The following is a 19,695-nucleotide window of genomic DNA, read 5'->3' as shown; positions in this document are numbered from 1 at the left end:
AGAATATCTTGAACTTTTGCCGCGGAATATTGTAGTTTTCTAAGGGCATCTTCCTGCACATTGAAACGAACCGATTTCTCGCGAACAACTTTGATTAATCGATTCTTATCGATGGTCGTGTTTGAAATTTTACATGCTTCAAATTGTATTTCCGCGCTATTCCTTTCCCTGCAAGCAAAAATAATCTAAAGATATTGCGAAAAATGAGATGCACTGCGTTTCATCTCTAAAACGAGTCAATTCAAAACAAATATTCGCGATGACAATGAAACGGTGTAAGCGAAATGAAAACGCGCCCAACAACAGAGGGCATCTATTATTAAAAGCGGGCATAATGCAGCGGTGCTGTAAAATAGTAAAATTTCAACAATTGCCTCCACCAGTGTAACAATGTCGTCGAAAATCTCTAGGAGGCCACGACGCATCGCACGCTAAATAAATTCGCGAGACTTATGGTACACGGACAGTGGCACCAGTTTGTGATTAATTTACCGTGGGTATATTAACGCAACGGATTTCCATGTAGCGAGGGATCAGACCGGTGATTTAGAGGGTAGGCTGAATTCAAGCTATCAGGCAGCTATCCAAGCAACACGTGTAATCGTTATACCATTCTACCATTATTATACAATACCATTCGCTATTCATAGAGTATTACAAAAGCTGGGAAGAGCAATATTATTTTCTATTTTATAATTGAAAAACTGGATTTAACTATTTTACATATATTTTATTCGATATTCTAAAGTACTCGTCGGATAATGGAAATTGTCATTTCTCTCTCTCTCTCTCTCTCTCTCTATTTTCCAATTAAAGAAATCACCGATCCTGCCATTAAAGGTTAAAATTTATCCTCGTATAAGTAGCACTACTCACGAATTAGTTATATAATCTCTGTTACGTTTTACCAATCATCTTTCTGGTCAAGTTGTTCAAAGAGACTTTAATTTGTATCGGCATCGACCATGGAACTTTCCAACGGCTTCGCGGTACAAAGAGCTATGCCGTCAAAGCGCAATACCGACATGCCCAATGTACCATCGATATCCCTACGTTTCTTTCGCCGAATTCTCGGAAGAACGCATACGCGGCGACCGCCGCGGTGCATCTAATAAACGCGTGTTTAGTAGGGATATCGAAGAGCAACAAAGGAAAGAATCCGTGGTTTCGAACAAAAGAGTCAGTCAGTCTATCTCAAGCTGCGTAGTACGAAAGGTCTCGTAATAAGCAAACACGTTCACAAAACCTCGATTGTTATCTTTTATTCTCAATTGTTAATCGTTTGATTGTTGACTGAGATTGTTGATTCTTTGCTTGTTATTAAACTCTTTTTGTTAGCGAATCAAGTGTAGTTTCTCGTATGCACTCGTTCCAACCACCTCTATTCTCATAATAGAAATAGGGGATCAATCAATTCGTGGCGTCGATTGTTTAATCGTAACGAGAATTTACGACTCTCGTTGACGCGCTATCTCGCGATCGCGTCTCTCCGCGAACGGTTGAAACTGCGGTTCTACTGCGGTCCTTTTCTAAACTGCATGTCCTTAAACAGAATAAAAACTGTAGCAATCGCTACAGTTGGTATCTAATCCATTTTCGTGAATAAATGGGAAATGAAGCATGTGCTTTAGCATTATCATCAAGCTGGCTAGTTAGGACGGGATCATGGATAGATATCTCTAGACAAGTGTAATGATCGACAACATCGTACGTCAATGGAGGATCCTCTCTCATTATCAACTCTGCTCGATATTGCTGCCCGGTGGATTAACTTACGCCTCCACTTCGTATTGAAGCATCGACCTCCTCTTTTCACTGGCCGTGTTCAACTTTTAATTATCGTTAACGAGTATTCAATCTGGAACGATACAGATACGGTGTTTTATTCTTTTCACGTCGTATTAAATATCTTTCTGTCCGTCTCTCTTTCTCTTATCTCTTTTGCCTCAAAGTATAGAGTCCCGGAAATACGGCCAGATGAAACGAACGAACTTCATAGAGGATATATTGAAATGTATAAAGAGCCGCATGATCAATAAAATGTTATCGTCCGTCCGGATGAAAATTTTTTCTCCGTTTTTATTTTAATACTTTGAACGCTCGTTCGACCGGAGTAATTTCAAGATAGCGTTTTTCATACTGTGATTAATCATACGATATTAGAGAGCAGAAAGATGTTGTAAAGGGAAGAAAACAAGTTTTGATATGTTTCGACGAAAAAATCGAAGGATGATGATCCGTAAGAACGACTTTTTCAAGAAATTGATTATTACTCAAATATTTAATACTTTATTTATATAATTATATATAATCATGTATAATACCATACATGTCACTTCTTCCCGATGGTAATAATAACTGTTACTGTGCAGATAACTCTAGCGGTAATACGACTGAAAGTCATGTTGCAAAGACAACTATATTTTCAGCTCCTTTAGTACATTAAGTAGATTCAATAATTTAACGAGTATTACTTTCAGAGGATATTGTAATCGGCTAAAAGCAGTTTAAATATAGGAAAATCTCATTGTTCATGCAAAAGTGCTCACTTATTGTTTTATACTCGTAGAATCGAAAGAGGAGTTCACCAAAGTTTCATTAATTTGACATTACCAGCTTCAAACCTGGAATATAATATCGATTAATCTAACTTTACTATATATCGTTACGAATTAAATTTTCGGTACAATTTGCACGGTAGCCAGAGACAGAAATGGAATAACATTTTGTATCGTTTGGCGATAGAAATCTTTTCATGTGAGATTGTATTTTTGAGAAAAATGGCTTAAGTGGAATCTTATTCCTCTTTTGTTAAAATTAAAAATGTAAAAATATAGTAGAGATTGTAATGACGTTTGGAAATTATGTAAACGAAACGTGCTGGAGAAAAATCAAAATTCTTCACCCTGAATCTACGTTTCTGATCGCGTCTCTGCTGAATATTAGAGTTCTGCGTGAGTCGTGTTCATGAGGCTTTGATTGTAGTACACAAGATAGAAAGAAAAGCGACAAAGAAAAAAAGAAGGAAAATCGGAAGAAGCAACGTGGAGAGCCAGGAGCGCGCAGGTTCGAAACGGAAATTTAATTTTCCGCGTGCATTCCCTTTGTCTGCGTGCACCGCAGGAGACTTGGCCGTGTGCGAGCCTCAGGAATTTTACAAAAGCAAATCGATACGAAACAACGACACCCAACCCGCGCCCCTGTTCTCGATAGGGAACCCGCGTTTGTCCTCGAAAGAATGCATGCTATTGCGTGCAAATTATTGTCCGTCGCTCGTTTTGTTGTTCATGCACGGAAAATGGACTTGTTTTTAATAATAAGCGGCTTCCCAGGCTAGGAAATTTATGAAAACGGCGGGTTGATTAAATATCGGATTGCTGGAATAGTTTATTATTACTACTCTTTTGTTTGCAGCTTTCTGCAACTTTTTTGTACCAGCAGATTAGATGTCTTAGATTATATGTATAATAACTAATATTATACAAATTAAGTCAGTAATGTTCGCAAATGGATGGCAAGAAGCATAATTTATTTGAATCGAAATTTTATGTTTGTCTGTGTTTTTATCTTTGCTAGCTAAATCCACGAAATTTTACTTCATTATAATTACGAATGATCGATATCGTTTATCGTAAACTGATGAAAATAACAAAATTCCATTTCCATCGACGATCGTTTGCGTCCAGAAGATGTACAAAGTATAGCAAATAAAACTCCAAAAGTTTCTTCCAAAAGTTAATAACCAGTAAAACAAATTGTTTCGTAACTGAAGATCTGCACATGCTTATCTTGAGAATGAGACTAGCACGATCTCTCTATATCTTATTTTAATAATAAACTATTGTTGCTACGCGAAGTTAAACATTTCTATTCGTGTTACGTGCGAAGACATTACGAATTCGTGCATAAATAATCGAATCGTTTTCTCTATTTTCTTGCAGATGCGCCATCCGATCCAGATGAAACCTGCGGACAGCGAAAACAGAAACGGTGAGTAAAAATTCAATATCTCGTTTCGAAGAAACTTCAAACTCTATGCTATTCTCTTCCATTTTATTCTTTGTTTAAATATGAGCTTCTTTGTAAGCTTTTTTTCTTCTACAAAGATCTTGAAAGAAAGTAATATTTACAAACCTTAGATTCTAAGCGTATTTTGTTGCATTTTAATATAAATGACAGTACCGTCTGATCAAAAAGGGTTAAATCTCCTTCCGTCTAACGTAACCATCATATACAATTCATATTTTTATATATAAGCAACGTTATATATTTTATCTTACTGCTGGAGCCTCGAGAATAAGAATTTGCAATACAATCGTCAAAGCTCAGATAGTCTGATGGCAAATAGGGAAAAGAGTAAAGGACACGAGTAAGAAAGACGCAATAGACCCGCCTCTCGTTTATTATCTGCGCGATGTTTCTCGAGCATTGTCTTCAAACCACACTTTTCTTCCTCCCTTTCCCTAAAAGTGCTCGTCGTTTCCTTATTCGTTGCTCCGCGACTCGATTATATCTTCTTTGACTACGCAATCTCCACAACCTCTCAATTCAGCCAATTAATTACTACTTAATGAACAAGCTTTGAAACCACATTCTCCGTCGTCGCAGTAACGTAGACAACGAGAAACTAAGACGGAATACCGAAAACAAGGAGGGATGAGAACTCCATCCCATGATCAAATCTTATACTTGCCTTGATTTATCCAATGATTTGATTCGTAACTTTGATCGTCACAAATTCCGAAAGAATTATAATTTTTAGATCATTTATAACCAAATGTTCCTTTCCGAATACAAAGAAAAATTACGGTTTATCGTTTGAAAAAATGAAATAGATATACTATAAACTTATTCGAAGCTAATATAACATAGCATAAAAATGTTAATAAAATCATATTGTTCAACTATTTTTTCTTCTACTTTTTCTTATTTACATGGTTGCTTATATAATTTCTCAGTATAGTGTCAATAGAATTGCGTAATGTCATATTGCGAGGTTAAATAACTCAGAACCTTCTAACACTAACACTAACTATAGCATAAGAGATGAAAGAATTCCGTAAATGTAGACGAGTTTTTCGAAGCAATCGTGGCGTAAATGTATACAATGAAAAGCTGGCCATCGTAGTTCGAGCAGGGTGCACAAAATAAAAATTGTCCACGGCAGATCGGGATGGACGACGAAAAACGAATGCTAATGAAATATTAACGACACCCGTCACGTGCTGCGACCCCAGCTGGATCAGGGATTGCGCTCATTTTTTCAATGCTTTTTTGTCTCTTTTTCTTTTTACAACACAGACCAGAAACCGCGGCTATAACAGGTACACGTGACGGGGAATCACGAGAAGAGAATCACGAGAATTGATGCGCCAATCCAACCACGTAGAGTGTACAGGAATCAAACGTCCGTCAAAAGTGTTAAAAGATGATTTCAGAAAATTAAATGTAGTTTTTTTCTAAAGAATTTACACGATATATTTCCCTTTATTAAATTGATCTTAATTAACATTTTAAATAACATTCTGCCGTTAAGCGAAAGGCATATTTCGCTAAATGTAAATGTATACAGTCATACGCGATAATGCAGCTTGATTTTTCTTGGCAGAAGGTACCATGGTCCTCTCGTAAATGCAGATTGCATGTAAAATTTCGAGATCCAATTATTGTCAGCATGCATGTAAAACATGCAATCAAATTCTCACGAACGAATGAAAAGTGGAAACTACAAAAGGGTCCTAAAATTGGAGATAGTAATCGGAAAGGAAAATTTTCAAGCAATCATAATTTTAAGTGTTTTATGACTTTTATGTCTATGACAAGGAATTACTTTGAGAAAAATCCACCAAATTGTCGCTGCAACTATAATTATTCACGTTAATGGCACACACGATTTTTTAAGGTTGTTCCGACAGGAAGCACGTTGATCAACAAGCGACCTCTGATACGTCTAACTACGTCAAATCGACAAAAAAGAGACACGAAAGATAAAAAGAAGGAAAAAGAAGAAAGAGAAGCTTGCGAAGAAGTGCACGATGAGAGTGAAAGCTTTATTTATACCCGTGACATTCTGTTTATTTTGGCTGACACTGTGTCTCCCGTAAGTAACGACACACTCGGTCACGTGTTACGCTTCATCCACGTTCCATCCATTCTCAAGATCGTTCCGCGTAGGTTACGTCATCTCCTCATGTACCCCATTTTGTCGATTTTGCGTAAAATTTTTTGAAATTCTGCTGAATCTTCAGAGTCGACCTTCTTTGAGAAATTCAGTTATATTTTCGTGAAAAAAACTTCTGTGATATAATTGCAAATGGCACTCACAACAATTGCGTAATATGTATATATAACGAACAACGTGAAATCTATTTTAAACAATTATTAAAACTGCTAAATATCTTTGTTTTCGGTAAAACACAGAAACTAATTTTTTTTGCGAAGCTGTTGCAATTCTTCTTAGTTTTGGTCGGAGCATTTAGTGAGATTTCGTTGCTGAGGACATAAAAGTGTTGCAGTGATTTGTCGTTCTCTGTTTTTGGAATTTTCTAATTATATGTCATAGTTAGTTCCTTGGGTGGAAAAATTTGTTTGTTTGGGCATATGGAGCATTATGAGAATTGCGAATTATATTAAATTTAATGAGATATATAAGCAATAACTAATTTGAGAATATACATTGGGTGTATTAAGAGGATTATTAAAATCCGCTCAACGCTTTCACTGCGTGCAGTTCAGATTTAAGTAGTTTCATAAAAGCGCGTGGTTTTACGATATGCGTATGATACCGAATCGGGTACGAGAGAGAAATTCAACACAAACGCAACTTCTATAATAATTAGAATATAGAAAACAAAGAATAGCGATATTAGATCGAATTAAAATTTGCAAATTTTCGTTAACGAATGTGAGAGAAACGGTTGTCAGGCAAATCGTAAGCTCTACTTGCATCCACAACTTGAATGATTAATTATTAACTAACAGAACCTATCGCAATTGCCTTCACGAAATGAAACACGCTCGAAAAGCATCTCGTCTATTGAAACAAAGGAGAGAAGTACTGACGTAAATTGCAGTCGGACTCGTTTCACGGAGGTAATCGTAATTACGTCATTCCTGTGCAACGTCAAGGATTGCATTACTCACAACTCACGGAGATTAAGTATTATGGAAATGTGCCTAATATAACTTGTTTCACCAGGCGTCGCCGAAACACGGTTTCATCTCATTCGTGCCAACATTTTCGTCGATGTTAGCATAGTATTGTTGCAATCAAAAATACTAGTATACTGCAAAAAGTTGATATGTTAATGGCATTTGCTTATTTCGGAGTGTATTTATCGTATTAATATTACATTTATCTTTTAATATTACTGGTAAGTACCTCTGTTATCTGAACTTATCGGGAGAAAAAACTGTTTAGATAACAAAATGTTTGCGTAATGAAACGATATAATAATATTCGTACAGCAATATCTTCATAAAAAAAAAAACAATTAAAATATTTAAAAGTGCTGGTTGATTAAACGCCAATAACTCTTACCGTTTATCGAGCTCTAATTTCACGATTGCAGTTTCATGAAATATCGCTATCGGCCATCGACGTAGCCAATCACGTCGAAATAAATCAAGAGAGAGAATCGATTCTACCGCAAGCATAATCGGAACGCGGACAGTAAGCACGCTATATCGCGAAACGTTTCTCGTCGTTATAAGATCAGGAAACACGAAGAAACCTAAATGTGTTCGTGGTCAAATGTGCGAGTCCGATAAGTCTTATCTTATCGAGCGAAAACCAAACGACTTCGAACTCGAACGGAATTGCTTGTACAATCGGTACAAACGATATGCCAAGGTCGTAAATTAAAATATCGACCGATGATCCACTATACTTGACAAATTTACAAACTCGATTTTCCAGGAAACTAAGCCTTGGCTGAACGAATTTTACTCTTTTGTTTCGTTTTATTTTTTCACCCAGAATCATTACCCCCTTTTCAAATGTACTACGTGCTATTCCTATTCTCTGTAAATATACTACAAAGCAACCCACAATTCGAGTTCTTTATATCAATTGCTTTTTCGGGAATCGAAACATAAACTTTATCGTTTGTCCGATTTTATGATCTCGCTGTTGCTCTTTCGTTAACTGTACGCAAGATTCACAGGCCTGTCGGAAACACGCATGCTAGGATTGCAGTTTCTAAGCCAGTTAGATCGTTCAATCGTCAAACTCGTTTCTGATAAATTGGATTTAATCGGTTTGTCGGTGTGTTCTATACAGATTTATGATTCTTTCAAGTAACTGATAAGCAATAAAAGATGCATATTGAATTCTGACACACGCGCTAATCTTTGCGCGACACGGTATATAATATAATATGCTTAAGAAAAGGTGCTGCTCTCACGTAGTTGCCGAAACGAAACAAAAGAAAATGAATATGCATTAATGAGATATAGTTAAACTATAGAGATGTAATCCGAAAAGGGACGATTCTGCATGCCGAAATGAAGCAAACGTACAGAATAATCCTTCCTTTTTATCTTTGAAACCTTTTTTTTATATATACATGAACACTTAGACGCAATTTCACTTACGTTTTGGTCTAAAGGATGTTTGTTTGTCAGCTTAATAAAAAATTTGTTGTTTTATAAGATAAGGTAGTAAAATATTTTTTATAATGGGAAAAATATGATGAAATATCGTTTATTTAATAAGAAGGTAAATATTTTTCTGGAAAATAGTATCTTGAAACACACTTTGCTGTAGCAATAAATCTTGGCTATAATATTAGTTGAGATAATTGATTAAAATTCCGTTGAAAGGCTTCAGTTGTTAATGAAAAAAGAGACCCATTTCCATTGCCCAAAAGAGCAACTGAAATTTCAGTTTTCGAGGTACTAGCTGATAATGTTACGACCGAGTTCTTTCGCTTTCACATTTAACAAGTTTTATTCTTAAAAGGATTACACCAAATTGTACGGTATTGCCCGTTGTAGTATAAAAATTATAATTTAAAAATGTTAAATTATAGTTTAAAAATGTTTAAGTTTTAAATTTTTATCATTCAAATTCTAAATAGTGGTATGGTAGGAAAAATTCTATAAAATTGAGTAAAAGTAAAATACGAATCGCTTTTCTTCATCTGTTTGATTAAAAAATTATGAAACTATACCTTTAATATGCCGTATTCTTCAACGCGGGTACTTTCATTTCATTTGGCTCATTTTCTACTCGCTACATAGGTGCCGAGATCCATTTCTCTTGCTTCACATGTATTTCTTCTTACTCTTCATATTTTAGCTTACTTTGCGCCGCAGTGAATACATACATGTATGCAATCATATTCGAGAAACCACAAACTGGGTCAGTTTAAAACCCTGTTAAAAGTCAACGTTTAAATTTCAGTTTCAATACTCATACTCGTATATTTTCGTGTTTTTTCAATTTTAAGTTTTGAATTAAGACACGTTAGTTTAACAAATATCACAATGTTAGCCTGACCAAACGTCGCTAAACGCCATTTTGATGAAAGGAAGACTAAGATTAAAAGAATTAGAATTAGAAAAAGAGTTCAAGTTATTAATACGTTTTATTTGCAAAGCATAGGGAACCTGATGAATAACAAATGATATGCGGGCATAATATCTTCACCGCCGAATTTATAATGCAAAACACACGCTGATTTTTCGCCTCAGCTTCTTCGTCGCGAAGCGCCCTCCAAGAACCTCCAAACCCCATCAATGAAACATGACTTGGCAAACACTCCGCTTAAAGTGAACATGCACTGACTTCAAGCAACTCCCTAAGTCCTATCCTCTTCGCACGATTCCATTTCCTCTTCGGCAACTTCCTGCGTAATGTCCTCAAACAAACCGATAAAAACTATTATATATGGCATGTTGAATTTTTTCCACGAACGGACATTTTTCATTAGGCATCGTTCGATACCATCCCCTAACGACTTTCTATATTTTTATTAGAAAACTTCGTCCCAGTTTCCAAGATCATCGCGCGCGTAGAATCGCTTGGGAATTCTTAAAACACATTCTTAAAACAACACGCACATCCCGCTATTCTCGGTAGATTTGTCATTAACGAGACTTTATTCGGTGTTTCGTCCCGTCTTGAATATGCATCGAGCAAGCACTGTCCGCAGAAAAGTGGATCACAAGGATCAGCGGGTAAATAGAACCAACTTTCTCGCAAGCTCGCCGCCATACCGTTCTAAATTGTTCCGGCGAAGAAATCGACGTTACCGTCCATTGAAAGTTTACCCACGGAATAATATGCCACTTGGAAATTAACTTTATTCGCTTGCATTAAAGGGAAGCTATTTTAGATCTGGCTTCCTCTCCAAGAAATCGCTTAATTGCACGCTTAAACAAAGATATATTTTATCCGCGTATAAACAACGGTCGAAGGAAAATTACTCGTGAGCCTTTGTTTAAACGTTTAAAGAAAAGTATTTTAATTCGATTATAGAATTATTTTTTATTAACTTAGCTTCATCTATCGGCAATAATCCATATAGCACGGAACTCCTGGTTGCAATAAAAAACAAACACCATTCCATGAGAAACAAGTTTCCAGGTACGAGGGGTCTGCGTAAAAACACATTCCATGTAAATACCGTGTTTATAACAGTGGAATATAATAATATCATTGTGAGGAATTGCGTGAACCGTGTACATTGACGAACAAGTATTTTTCCATGCGAATCGAAAACGGTACGTGAAACTAATAAATACAGCGACACGAATCGTCGCTCGCAATAGGTCAGAGTGTTCAATACGATCGGCGATTTTAATTACTCGACCTGATTACCTTTTACACGCCACGCTTACTAAGATTTCTTGTGTGCGTCATTCTATAAAATGGCAGCGTTTGCTTTTAAATAATCTGAAATTCGACGCCTTTCTCTCTTCGAGTTTCGAACGAAACGCAACACGCATTATTAATTTCTTCCATTGTAGGAAAAACGCATGAATAGCGATACAATTTGAAGAAGTATGAGCGATTGGAAAACGTCCAGGTGACGTGAAAATGAATTTGTATCGGTTTTAACAAAAGCATCAACGAATAGGATTTTATTTCATTAATTTACTGAGAAATATCGCTGCAGTATGAGCATCGATATTGCATCGATGAGATAGATGGTAATAGCAGGGCACAGAATACTGATATATGGGCCATTAAGGTTTTTGTATCCACGTAAAATAATGACGTTTGTGGAAACTTTTGTAAACTACTTACTACGATATAATCCTGACATCTCACAACATAATCGTCCATTTCCGTTGGAATCTTGCTGCGTAATCAATGTCTGTTGTTTTCGCTCTAGCGAATAATTGTAAAGGTAGAAGTAAAAGAGAATAAGACAAGTTGACACGTTCTTTAATTTAGTCGGATTAATTACTGAATTACAAACATACTACGGTACATTACCGAAACAGAGGCCTATGGGTCCGTAACGGAAGTATGTAACACGCGTTTCCGTCTCTCCTAGCGGCAATGAATAACATTAACGACGTGATGCGACCCCGCATTTCTACGTTCTCCTGGCAAACGAACGCGTGAACGAAGATACACGGCTTCGCGGATTTGATTCGAATGCACTTGGCACTCGTTCGAGACGGAATACCAAGAAACCACGCAGATACTTCCACGGGCTGGAATACGAGAATTGGCTACCGATTCGATATCGACGAACATCGGTATGATCTTACTCGCGTTAAAGATTCTACTGGCGATCTCTCTCTCGACGTTCTTGGAAATTTCATTGCCCTTTATCATTTTCATCGTTATTGTTAAATTAATTGGCGACAAATTCGGATATAACGGTATTCGTAGTAAATATTTATTGACAATGATCAATTATCATACGTGAATTACATTTCAGTATTACGTTAACGTATATGAAATGTCATTGCCCCGAAGTTTAGATATAACAGGCTAATGCCACCACCCATCATCTTTTATCGTATCACCGATCATTAACCACATTAAAAAAGAATTCGTTTACCATTATGTTTTGAATTGAAAATAAAGCTTTATGCGCATATTTCATTAAATCATCGTAACAAGAAAAAGTAATTATGAAATGAGAAATTGTTAACTGCTATCTCCATTGGTTTTAATTCGAATTCTCGTTAAATCGAATTCATTTCGGAGCTGTTTATTTCAAATTATCAGAATTTAATCGTATTTACGTGTTTTTCATTTATAAAAAAGTAAAGTAAATCGGTCCTGAAAATATGTACACCTTTAAAAGCAGGATATGTACATCGGATTTCGAAATGCATTCCCCCCGTTAAGATGTAAATGACAAATGCGTACTCTTCTCAAATTAAATGCAACTAAAAGTATTTCCCACTTAAATCTCGTCAAGCATTTCCGAGCTGAGATTAAAAAATGTTGAATCGTGATTTTAATTGATACGGTTTCTGATGAAAAATTTATAGCTCTCGATATCGGGGCGAGTAACCTCATTGGACGAAGAAAAATTAACCTATTCTTTAGGAACGATGTATCAATGACAAACAACATTTGTGTAACAACGAATAACATCCACGAATAGAAAACAAAGTAAAAATTAGCATCGATACAGGGAACACCAACGATAAGCAACACTAATAGGCAAATAAACATCTGTAAATGAAACATCAAAGAAATATCGATAGCCATGAATAAAACAGCAACCACAAGCAACATTGAAACACAAATACCAAGGAAAAATCAACATCCAGAAGTAAAACGTGACAAGAACGATCGTGTGCGTAAGCAGCCGTGCATCTTCTCTCGTCATTATAGTTCCCTTGTACGTTTTGGTCCGGTAGGAAGCGGCACATTCAGAAATGAAACACGTCATCGTGGTCTTTACAAGTGGCTTTGGCGTTGGAAAAGCAAATGTACGAATCTCGCGACCAATGCGGAATGGTGAAGCAAATTGGAACTCGGCCAAATATTTATACACAACGCTGCTCGACACCGCGTACACTGTTGCTTCGTCACACACACACGTACACATATTATATTGTATTACAGCTAATATTTAACGGATGCCGCATAATAAAATCGCCGCTCGTCGAACCAGTAAGTATCACGCTCGACCGTTTAGTATCGTGCCCGAAAAGAACCGATTCGTAAAACGTACCGCAACCGGAACTGAGAAACTGCAGGTTGCCAAATCCTATTATACGTCGAAGAGAATTCGGAATGGACGGATTTGTGTATCCTAAATACCTAATACGCCAGCCATTCATTGATCTTGTAGAACGCGAAAGCGAACTAGATGTTATTTCTGCATGTGATGTGTGTGAGATGTTGGAAGAGGAAGTCTTCTCAGGAATTCTAATGGAATTGGACGTGGTTTATTTTGGTTGTATGAAATTGACTGAGGTTGAGTAATTGTACATTGGTACATGTTGTTAACAATGGCCAATCTGGAATGATCAATGGCAGGTTTGAAATGTTTACTTAAAAAGTAAAATTACTAGCAAAAACTTATATTTAATACCACGGTGACCAAAGAAAATCTGACAATTCTGAAAAAATCCAGTATACGTAGAATATAGCTTTTCACGATTATTACCAAAGGCCTACGTTTAATCTTATAAGCCTATGCTGAAAACAAAGTTTCATACGAAAAAGATGTTTCACAATATTTATTCTTTCCCGTAGAATTCTCTTCCCATTTGTTTTCTAATTATCTTCAGTTTTTTCTAGGTGAACTACGAAACTACAAAACACTTCTAAACTTTTAGTATGATGTGTTTGCGTGTATACGTATATCGTATAAAGTAAGAAAATAATCGATGTTTACCAAAAAGCAAAGTATCGTTACGCGAAGAGTAATTCACGTTTATCCATAGTCCATTTATTTTTTAATGTTTGCAATTTCGCTTTGATCAGCGTACGATTTTTTGAATCCTTTTGATAGAGATGTCCATTTCCGGTTAACACGTTACACTTTACACATACCCGAAACAACTACACGGAAACATGTTATTGCCGACGTATTTTTAATTTACACCAGGTGCTGCGAATTCGAATGCATTATTCTCCGTTACATTCGGTCACAAGGAAAGCCTTTCAAGCGTCATCAATTATTTCATGCGTGGAAAATCCATTTTGCGTAACAGAACTGGAAGGTCAGCTAATCATGAATGCATACGATCCTAACAGACTCATTCATAGTCATCTATCTCGATTTTATTCGCGACAGATTGTTAATGATTTCAATCAGTTTCTTTGCCTCGAATGAGTTGGATAATCTAGAAACGCAGCGATAAGCTGTTCAAAATGGATCGCATTCAACGCTAGAATCAAAGTAAATTGCTATAATTCTTGTATAAATATATAAAAGGATAACATATAACAGGACATATAAGTTAAAATGAAGTTTAAAAAATTACGTACTAGTAACACCTCTCTGTTCTCTTCACATTTCCCTTACCATTCACATAATTTTATTCTATTAATTTTCCCCTAAAACACTATACTTCCAATAAAATTCAGTGAAATTAAGTTTCTTTCTCTCATTCCTAAAAATGAATTTTCCTTTTTACGATTATTTTCTTCAAAGAATTTATGTAATATTCAGTTATCAAAATCGCACTGCTGAATATATCGTGTTATTCTCAATATTTAATGCTTTTAATAGTTGCACAGTTTCCACGATTTTCAGAGTTTAAAGAAGCTTAAAAGCTGCATTTAAATATCAGAAATCTGTATAACGGCGAAATTACAAACATTCAGGAAAATATACAAGGAAGAAAAATACTGCCTATAAAATGTGCAGATGAAAACAAACTTCAAAGTTATATAACTTGGTTGTACCCGCTGAAAATAACGGTCGTTTTACTGGTTTATTAATGTACTTTCACAATGTCACGAATTATACCCGTTATCACATATGACATACCTAACGACTTTTGAATTATTTCGTCATCTCATATTCTGTTTTACCGTGTGCATTGATATTTTATAATTATCAAGTTTATTATGCGTACACGCATTATCATACTATTACACCGTATGATAATCCATTAAAGCGCAAATAAGTCCTATACATAGTATGTTGCTTTTTCAAGAGAGTAATACTTCACTATGTTCCACGTTTTCCTATCGTCGTAACGAAAATAATCTCCAAGTGCAATGTGGTTCTTGACCATCCCTCTTCAGATATAAATATTCTTTATAATCTATAACTCAAATTCTTTGAGTGATATATAATTATATACGAAATCTTTTAATTCGTGATATCGATATTTTTGTATGCTGTATCCATTCCGTATGTTTCGTCGCTTTTTTAATCCTCCATAGTTGCATAAACATTTGTAATATAGTAATAAATTTATTGTTATACCTGGACGGAGACGAGATTGCAATTTAATGAATTCAACGACAAACTGCTTCAACTTCTAGATAGTAGAAGAAACACGACGTGGGCGGGAATTAATGTAACAGTTGGCACGAAAACCGTGAGTTTTGTCCAGGAATTCTATCCTGCAACAATATAAGCGGGAGATTTAATAGGAGAAATGTCGGCCAAAAGGGAAAGACGACTCAAGCTATGCACGAAATCACAGCATCCGCTGATAGGTCGATTTATAGTAGTTTAGAACCATTAGTTGGAAATTCGGCCAAACACAATAGTTAGAGTGTCAAGACGAACGAATCAAATAATTCTGTTGAGCGCATTAGTTACAGTAATTAGTCAAAAGGTGTAATTCGGACAAAGAATAATATATTGCGGCGGCGATTCACGCAAATTACTTGTCTATTATCGCCTCCTGTTTGCTCTATTCGTTATTTCGTTTAAAGAGTTGATCGATTTTTGCTAGTTTATGTTATACTACCTATATTTCAGTGGAAGAATGAAGTTAGTGTACGAAACTATACAATACAAATTTTATAAGATAACAAAAATGATTGTATATTAAAGTATACAAAACATTCGAACAACCAATGAGTTTTTACAAAAGAAAAGGATGATATCCAATTATAAGCTTCTAATTTTATTTTCAAGATATAACAAATTATAACTTTCATTTTCAATGTGTCTAAGAAACGAGACGGCAAACATAAACACGTAAACATGGCAGAAAACAATTTTAAGTAAAACCGTCGCACAATAGAACAGCAGAGACATTTCAAATGAATTCATTTGCTAGCGATCGTCTATACCTTGAAAAACCTTCGTCGTCTAGGAGAACTCTGAAGATTCGATAAAAATCTACCTAAAAGGATATTACTGTTTCTACTCAAGGAATAGCTGTACTATTTCTATGTTAAAGAGCCTCTTGAAAAGAGATCCTACTAAGAAAGCAAATGCAGCCATGAATAATGGAACACGCACATTGTCTTTCGCTTCCTTCGCCTGCATTTATGCCCTTGACTCATTATTTATCGGTGTTTTGCAGCTAAACGACAAGACGGTAATCGGTGCCAAACTGTACGCGTTTCGTACGTATCGGATCGCCAGTCATCACCAGTCGCGATCTTTCTGTCCATTTCGATCAATGTCTAAACAATCTTCAAATTAAGTTGGTATAATCAACCATACATGTAACATATACAAGTACAAAAGAGATACAAACAACGAAGTACTGGAGGATATTATATTCTTCCCCTGTACTGTTGTTATTAGATTGAGTCATATCTATATGTAAATCACCCTCTAAGTAAACAGTGCTTGTGATACCCTGATAAAATAACAATCTTGTTAACACAAACATGTTATTCATCAGCAACAAAGGTTGTTTCTTGTGGTATCCTATTTTTGTACGAATCCCTCAATTCTTGTATAATCGGTAATCGGTAAATTCAACTTTAATATTCTATTTCATTCTATCGATGATTACTTTAAATCATCATTCATTACGTAAGTACGCAATTCATAGATACATATATGTATATTTTTAACCAATTTCCACATATTTCCGTAATCATCTAAGGTTGAAACAAACAAAAAAAAAAAAAAAAAAATGGACCAAAGACAATTTCACAATGGAGTCAGATCCAATCGGGATCCATGAAACGATCAAATTTATTCGATCTACGAGGCGGCACGATTCGAGATACACAGAAGAATGGATAGATACGGTGGAATCGTGGTCGGAAATTCGAATAAAAATTGTCTCTATCGGCGATATCCGGTGGCTGAGACGTCTCAAGGAAGTTCCTACAGCAACGTCGACGCGTGGATTCTCATCGATAATGCGTCACTTCGATGATGACGATGTATGCGATACAACCGACCGTGTATAAATAATGCATCATCGACGTCGTTCGAGTAGGGATAGGCCACAAATATCCATGAAACTCCGATGCCAACGATGACCTCGTGCCCTCCGTGAATCGACCAATAGTCATCGGCGCGGTCCTGTATGGTTGCTGAAATAACAATAGTGAAGTCGGAAATTAAGTGGCAACATCTGTCTTTGCTTCAAGTATCCTAACTAACACTTCGAAATATCTGAGAAAAATGAGATAAACGTGTAAAAGCTATTTGCGTGGAAGTCTATAATCTACAGTATGCCACTATTATTATCGATCAGTAGATTATTGTGCAAGAGGGTCCTCCTCCAAAATGAAACATATCGATACAACTTCCGAACCGATTGTATGATACCGTTGTATCTCTTCCGTCGACTATACTATCTGTGTCTACTGCTTTTGCTCCTCTTGCGCGAAATTAAAATGTAAAAGAGAGGAATGGAGGTCTCTTTGTAAACACGCGATCGAGAGTTCGGTTAGTGAAACCGACCATTGTGTTTGAGTGTTTTGAATTGTATATAGGGACTTGGTGAGATTCACGGGTAGTTGGACAGTGAAGTATCGAGGATGATTTGTTGTAACTTTTTTTTATTCAAGCGAGGTGAAAATAAATTGAGAATAGAAAATAGTAATAGATCGATTGAGAAAAGTGAATTAAAACCGTCGTTGTAGGATGGTTTTAACGATAAATGTTATTTTATAAAATATATACTATGTACATAGCATCCAGTTTTATTTATTGTAATTATAATAAATATATAAATAAATAAATTATGATAAATAAATTATAATTTATAATCGAATATGCTCAAGTGTTGGAGTTTCCAAAATTTTCAACTAGGCAGTAATCATGAAGCAAAAATTCAGGATTCTTTCAGATACAAGTGGTCTGTAATTAAGATTTAATTTACACATAATATACTTGAGAAACACGAAATTTCAAATATTTTCCGAACAAAACGTTTGAAAATAGCGGTTTTAAGAAAACTTGATTTTTTGACATTAGAAGCCTGTCATGATGACAACTCTTGAAGCCTTCGTTTTCACGTCTCGATGTGGTTTGATAATTTATTAATGAATATGAGTTTAGCGGGCAGCTGTGCGCATTATGTTTCAACAGCAAATTTCTCACCAAGGGAAATTGATTTGCAAACTAACCGACTATGCACGGAACTAAAAACAGAAACGATGATCGATTTATCGATGTTTTCGCCGTGAAACCGATGTACACAAAGACCAACGTAGATACACACCACGATGTTTGGTTCAGCGTATATTTAACGCATCGAACGTGGAACATGTTTTATTTGCCTTAGCTTTTACGCCAAAATTAAATTTCCCTTACAAGATGCCTATGTAAGATGATTTAATAACTGGTGTGGTGTAACTAAAAATGATGCGATTATTCATAGAAAATAGGTCAAAATACGAGTGATAAAATATTCCACTTGAGCACTTCGTTTCTAAACATTTTTTTAATTTATCAAATAATGTAATTTATACTATATACAGTGATTTTGACTACTTTTACATGGTTCCAACTATAGGGATACTTTTCTGAAAACAGAAAAGTATTTAATAGTTGTGTAAAAAATTTGCGTTTCAAATAACAAAGAAAAATTAAGCATGCGTTGTAGTTTAATTGATAATTCGTTTAATGAAACTTTTATGTCAGTTAACAACAGTTCTTATCTATATTTAATATATACAAAAGCGTTAAGAGCTATCTACATTTACTAGAAATGGGGATATTCCCATAAGCTGCATGCAATATCTACAATAGAACTAGAACGATGACTGAAAAATGATTTGCATTGTATGAGATAACCGTTTTGTGTTACTTTTAAATAATTCAGCAGTTCCGTAGAAGATCGACACGCAGTTTGGTTATTCTAAACAGTTGGTTCGTACAAAATACGTCATTGAAAAGAAACAAATAGGAGAATTGGTAACGATGGGTTCCGTTATTTTTCTGTTACATCACGCGTTCTTTCACAATGTACATTATTCAAGATAAACTAGAAAATGGCCGAAGTTAATAAGCATGAGAAATCGGAAAGAATATGCATAAAAATTTCTTTAAAATTTTTGTAGATATTTTTCCGCGCTATAGAATTCTTAATCTTTTGTCCTACACATTACGTATTACCATATGAAGGATATAAGTTTTAAAAATTACAAAATATACTACATATACATATTACGTTCATACATTGTATGCTATTCGCTCATTGAAATTTTTCAAATAAAAATTTCTTTTAGGTTTTCATCAACCACTCGGTTTAAATGAATGTGTGTCCACGTTGAAATGATAACCAACCGTAATTCATCAACTCGGTGACTGTTGGCACCGAATCTTTCTCGTAAACAAGCGCAATTATATTTCTGGCCCTCGTGTCCGTTTACATATTTTC

At 35.5% G+C, this 19,695-nt stretch overlaps 1 protein-coding gene across 17 annotated transcripts in view; it reads left to right on the top strand.

The window, feature by feature from the left end:
• The window catches only part of LOC100644765 (CUGBP Elav-like family member 2), a 552,950-nt gene that overhangs the window by 482,864 nt on the left and 50,391 nt on the right, over positions 1-19,695 (top strand). For all 17 annotated transcript variants that reach the window (XM_048408798.1, XM_048408808.1, XM_048408801.1 and 14 more), the window contains one exon: positions 3,942-3,990. In XM_048408798.1, the coding sequence (XP_048264755.1) occupies positions 3,942-3,990 (49 nt within the window). The remainder of the gene's footprint in view (positions 1-3,941; positions 3,991-19,695) is intronic.

This window comes from Bombus terrestris, chromosome 9 (genome assembly GCF_910591885.1).
Source record: "Bombus terrestris chromosome 9, iyBomTerr1.2, whole genome shotgun sequence".
Classification (NCBI taxonomy): Eukaryota; Metazoa; Arthropoda; class Insecta; order Hymenoptera; family Apidae; genus Bombus; species Bombus terrestris.
Note: the sequence above shows the minus strand (reverse complement) of the source record. Positions and strands in the feature narration are given on the sequence as shown.